This window comes from Halyomorpha halys, unplaced genomic scaffold (genome assembly GCF_000696795.3).
Source record: "Halyomorpha halys isolate HHAL.00 unplaced genomic scaffold, Hhal_1.1 Scaffold1014.1, whole genome shotgun sequence".
NCBI classification, from domain to species: Eukaryota; Metazoa; Arthropoda; class Insecta; order Hemiptera; family Pentatomidae; genus Halyomorpha; species Halyomorpha halys.
The window spans coordinates 242,441-248,461 of NW_027116643.1; the positions used below are offsets into that span (position 1 = coordinate 242,441).

General features: G+C 31.3%; 1 protein-coding gene across 1 annotated transcript; it reads left to right on the forward strand.

The window, feature by feature from the left end:
• Positions 1-3,173: 3,173 nt before the first annotated feature.
• On the forward strand, positions 3,174-5,849 carry LOC106687814 (uncharacterized protein C3orf38 homolog). Its single transcript, XM_014431914.3, has 3 exons — positions 3,174-3,411; positions 5,044-5,228; positions 5,303-5,849. Exons 1-3 carry the CDS (start codon positions 3,291-3,293, stop codon positions 5,783-5,785), a joined length of 789 nt encoding a protein of 262 aa, XP_014287400.1. The 5' UTR covers positions 3,174-3,290; the 3' UTR covers positions 5,786-5,849.
• The last annotated feature ends 172 nt before the right edge of the window (positions 5,850-6,021 follow it).

Genomic DNA, 6,021 nt, shown 5'->3' on the forward strand with positions numbered 1-6,021 from the left:
ATTTCAAAAACCATTGGACGTACTGATGTCCGCCAGCGCTCAAATTAAAGCTAGTTAAATTTACTACAAAATAGTTTTTTATGTTTATCTTTGTAGGAGTAGTAGTTTTTATGATATTTGATAAAATAAACTCACAAAATGTTAATTTCTAGTTGTTCGTATAAAATATTGGATTTTTGAAAAAATATATCTCTAGATCCATAAGACGCACCCATGACTGCCAACACTCAAAATAAAGGAAATTTAACTTACTATAAAGTAGTTTATGACACTTATCTTCGTAGGGGTAGTAGTTTTTATGATATTCATATATGAATATAATTTTGGCGAATGAAAATTTGTCGGAACAACTATAAATCAACTTATTTTAGCAAATTTCATGTAAACTATTACTCCTACAAAGATAAACATCATAATCTACTTTATAGCTCATTAAACTAGCTTTAATTTTAGTGCTAATAGACATCTGTACATCAAATGGTTTTTGAGATATAGATTTGTTAAAATAAATTCACTGACTACTGGTTTCTTAGTACGTCTCATACAACAATTTTATATGTTGCTTTTTAAAAAGCTATATCTCGAAAACTAATAAACGTAAATAACTCTATTAGGGCTCATATTTTAGAAATTTACTCTTCTTTAAATGACGTCCTTTTAGGTTTTCTTGTGTTGTTCCTACTTTTTAAGAGATAGAGCTCCGAATGAAAAATTAAATTTTTTAAACGCCTAGAAACAGCCACCATTTTTTATTCCCCCTACCTATACTTGGCAGACTCATCAATTTTGACTATTAATTATACATAGTTTTCATTAAAGTAATCAGAAATTGGGGTGAGATTACTGCCTTTTTTCTCCTCTTGGGCTCTTGTATTATGTCGAGTTGCCTCTTAATCCCCTCTGTAAGTTTGAGGGATATTGAATATAAAATAGGGATGCATAGACGTAGGCAAGATTTCGCCAAGGGGGAAGGAAACCTATATATATATTTGTTGGATAAATATACTGAAACGTTCGGTAGAAGAAAGATATGTAATTCAGCATTCCAAGAATTACACCCACTATTTTTTTTACTTCATAAAGATATTCAATCATTACTTTTAAAATTTTTACTACCCATAATCACAAAAAATATTGAAAATAGACCATAAACTTCATTATTGGACACAATATACACAAAAAAATAAGAGGTGATGAAGAGGATTGCTATGAGAGCATCAACTTTTTGAGGATGCTGGCAAATATTAACCACCTCTTCTACGATGGTTGCCTTCTTATTTTCAACAAACATGTATAGATTATTAAAATGGCAAACTATAAATTATAGTAGGAAGATGGAATCTAAAAAAGGTTCTTTTTTATTTATTTCCCTCATTTTTCTGAGAGATAAGTATATGACGAATATTTGTGCTCATTGAATCTTACCTTTTTTACCGAAAAATCGACGTATATCTTATCCCTTCAAAGGTGTCGTGGTTGTGATTTTGAAATCAGTAAACGTGTTAACTCAACAATGCTTTCTTTCTAATTACAGCATGCTTCAAGAAAGAAATTATCGATCAAAAAAGTTCACTATTTTCTTTTTTTTTTCTCAAAATCTAGACCCTGCCTTCGCCCAAGTAGAGAAGTATTGAATAGAAATAAAACTCCAATAATAGTGTGAAATAAATATAAATATGAAAAATTAATAGACTGAACAATTACCGGAGGTTCGCGATTTATTTAAATCCATAAAATAAAGGTTTGATTCTCAATAGATATATTTTATGTTTCTATAAATTTTATTTTATTTTTAAAAAAAAAATCACAATAGATTACAAAGTAAACCATAATATAAAAACAATACAAAGAAAAAAAGCACAATATATATTTTTTCTTACAAATCTCTTCGAGAACGCTATCTTGAAAATTGTTCATGATGGGAAACTTGGATGTGAAGATGAAAAAGGTAAAGGGGTGAGAAAATGGAGGGTGCACTTAGTTGATTGCTGAGATAACGAGATTATAGGCTTACAAAGGAACGAATAAAGTATGGCGCACTGAACTAAAGTTTATGAGAGAAAAAATGGAAAATACATTTATAGAATTATAATTTATAGAAAGAAAAGATAAAAAATAAAATTTCACTAACTGACTGGAAGACTTAACCTATCTTTATAATATGAAATTTTATTATTATTATTTTTTCAGGATGTATCACTTTCCTTGACTAGTGGCACATTACACAAAAAAAAAATGGTTGTATTTTGGAATGGGGTTGTTCTAAAGATATAACCATAAATAGGGACATGGGCGTAGGCAGAGAGGAGCAGGGGGGAGCCGGGGCTCCTTAATTTTACAATGCGCAAATCTTTACAAAGAAAAATTTGAAAACATAGAGCGGCTTTGAACCGAGAAGGCAAGATTTCCACCTAGTTCTTTGTAGTTTCTGAAGAGTTTCTTATTCACTCTGAAAGTATTGTTTTAGAGATTAATAGTCGCACCAATGTCTGCTATCTTATCAGATTTTTGTTTCGTATTTTACATCGAAATAAAACTGAAGGTATTAAGGTATATGTCGATTTAAATTCCACAGAACTAAGATAAAAGAGAGTAATTCGTATATATAAGTGTAAAGAAAAGATGAGAGCAGAGTGGCTCAATAGTAAGGCGCTGTGCTACTAACTACAAGGACCCGGGTTCGAATCCGGCAGTGACAGACAATTATTACTGTAGCTGTGAGTCAATCCTGTGGTTCGGGACCCCTCCGGTGTCCACCTAGCCTCATAAGGTGTGTAACTTTGATTGGGGAAAAATCTGGGGTCGAGCGTGATTCTGACTAAAACACTTCTTTCCACATTTATTTCCTTACAAAGTACTAAACCCCTGATCCCTCATTGGCTGTAGCGGTACAGATTTATTATTTATATTTTTAATTTAAGAAAAGATAGTTCACCATCCAAACACAAGTTTCATTAAACTTCCATCAATATAAATCTTTTGGGGCTTACTTTGTATGAAGCTTTAAGCAATAAGTAAATTCCACTGTTGCAAACAAATAAATTACGAAAGCGTTCAAAATAAGTTAACTTGATAAATTAATTAGAAAAAATTACTTGCAGTTTAGTTGTAGATAAAATAAAAATTACGTCAACTTTAGTCGTTCATACATTTCACCTCTTTGGAATTTAGAATATAGTTGTATACTGGAGGGACATGCGGAGAAGTTAAAATTGACAGTCTGTCTTTAAGTGGGCTATGTTGTTGTGGGTTTGACCAAATATTTAAATTTAACTAATATGGGTTAGAAAATGATATCAGTTAATGAACAGAAGTGTGTTCGTGAAATAGTTGAATTCCTTCAAATTAACGACCTGTTATCATTAGGTGCCACTGTGACAAATAATTGTATTGAAATTAAAACAAAGGAAGGTAGGTGTGCAATATATATACAGTGATCAAAAAAAGTATTCGTACACCCTCTATTTTTTACTTTATTTTCGTCAAACACTATTACATTTTTTACTGTGCAACTCTCTTTGAAAAATATACATGTACATGAAAAAAATAAGATATTAATTAAAAATGTAACTATTATATTTTTAAATACAATTATTTCTGAGCCAAAAAAGTATTTATACAACTGAACATTGAGAAGTTTTAAGCAACTCCTCAGGTCAAAGAAACCCCAGGACTGGTTGTGGATTAGTAGGTTCAAAGTGTGACTGATAGCCCTTACTAATAGCAATACATCATGCCAGTCAAGACTTCACAGCTACCACAATGGGTCGTAAAACATGTTAATTGAGTTTCATCATTAAAGATACAATTTTTTCCTTATTCCAACTAGGGTTTAGTTTTAGTTCAGGGCGGCCTAAAATGATAATTTCTAGGGAAGCCAGCAATATTGTATGAGTAGCTGCAAAAATTAGTGGTAGGGACTTAGCACATTTAGAAACAATATCTGTCAAATCTGTTGCATCCCAAACTATAAGAAATGTGCTTCATTGCGGAGGCTACAGAGTAACATCATCTAGGAAGAAGCTATTTATTACTTAGAAAAACAGGCTTAAGAGGTTGAATTTCGCTAAAGAAAATGCTAACAAGTCTTTGGAATTTTGGAAAAATATTTTGTTCTCAGAGGGGAGCAAATTTAACATTTTTGGATCTAATGGAAAGAGATATCTATGGAAGAAACCCAAAATGGCACTGGATGCAAAGAACGTTGTTCCCACAGTTAAGCACAAAGGCGGTTCTGTCATGGTTTGGTGCTGCATGAGCTAGACAGGGGTTGGAGAACACATGCTATTATGACAGCAGACATTTATGTAGACATATTGCGTTGCAATTTAAATAAAAGTGTTGCAAAATTAAGGATTGGAAAACTTATTTCAACAAGATAACGATCCCAAACACACTACAAGAAAGACAAGTGAATGGTTATTGTACAATGCCTGTAGATTATTCCCTATGCCTCCTCAGTCCCCTGATCTGAACCCAATTGAGAATTTATGGGCTTTATTGAAAAAAAAAAGTTCAGACTTTTAAATGCTCAAATAGACAAGAACTAATAGTGAAGTTGAAGACAGTGTGGAATGAAATCGGAAAGGAGGTGACTGAAAACCTAGTGGAATTGATGCCTAGGTGTCAGGCTTTAGTAAATGCCAAGGGACTTCACATAAAATATTAAGTTATATACATATGTATTAGTTATTTACAATTTTTTGATAAAAATGAAATAATATTTAACTGTATGAATACTTTTTGGCCCCTGAAAAATGTGTTTTTTTAAATATAATAATTATATTTGTAATTTATATTTTGTTTGTTTCATTTAAATATTTATTTTTCAAAGAGAGTTGCACTGTAAAAAAATGTAATAGTGTTTCACGTAAATAAACTTTATTAAACTAAAAAAAAATGGTGTACGAGTACTTTTTTTTGTCACTGTAGTCATATTTTCCTAACACTCACACTCACACACCCATGGACGCGCACACTCCCACATATATATTTGTATATGTTTCATATAAAAAGGTTAAAATGTTATAAATTTTATTTTAGATGCCATTAAAGCATTACTACATGAACCTTCTTTAAGGTGTTTATTGACTAGAAAAAAAATTACAAGGAATGTGCTCTTTAAATTCTTACATAGCAAAGATATTACTTTTGAGAGCACGATAGATAAAAACTCATTAGTAGATTTAGCCATTAAGTATTGTGATCAACAGAAATCTGAAACTGAGGTATAGTTTTTTTTTTTCTTCTACCAATTTTTGTTTGGTTGTTGAAAGTTTTCATTAATTTTTTATTTTTTAAGATCGTTCTATTGGGACCAGCGGAAGCAAAAATTCTCGGATACCAGTTTACTGAATGGTTCTACAAACGATTGAATGTGGTTGTAAATCAAACAGAAGACGAGAAACTCACTGAGGAGGATTTTTGGAATGACTGCCACACAACGATTGTTATTCCTCTATCTGAGGATGAATCACATAATTCAGAAGCGAACACAGCTGAAGATACATTGTCACTGCTAAAGGATTTACAGTCACAATATAAATTGATTTTTGTACCTAATCTAAGCCCTGATGGGATAAAAACTGTTGTCGAAACCCATGGGTTAGTTATAGTTATGGTCTATGGTACTCTTCATAGTGCATCAGGGAACTGCGTCGGTTTATTTGAACAAATGTTCGGTCTGATTAAAAACCCGTTTAAGGCTAATAATTACAAAGTTAAAAAGATGAACTTGGTGTTACGCAACAGTTCTCCAGTTGAACCCAAAATGATAACTAATTAAAAGTGATAATTTATTTTGTTTTTTAATGTTATTTTATTTATATTATTAAATATTTATTTATTTACTTATCTCATTTATTTATCACTAGTAAGTATAACTCAAGTGGATACTGGTTCACTTTTTTCATTGAATGTGAAAATTTGTGTCTATTTTGAAGTGGGGATAAGTATCTATCCTTTAACCTGAGATAGTTAGTTTTCAATAGTTATTCAAATAGCCATCAGAATCCACTAGTT

Excerpts from the sequence above, each read along its gene's own strand:
- LOC106687814 (XM_014431914.3), top strand. The coding sequence starts at position 3,291 with ATGATATCAGTTAATGAACAGAAGTGTGTTCGTGAAATAGTTGAATTC. Across the intron at positions 3,412-5,043 it reads TGAAATTAAAACAAAGGAAG|ATGCCATTAAAGCATTACTA; the intron begins GTAGGTGTGCAA and ends ATTTTATTTTAG. Across the intron at positions 5,229-5,302 it reads AACAGAAATCTGAAACTGAG|ATCGTTCTATTGGGACCAGC; the intron begins GTATAGTTTTTT and ends TTATTTTTTAAG.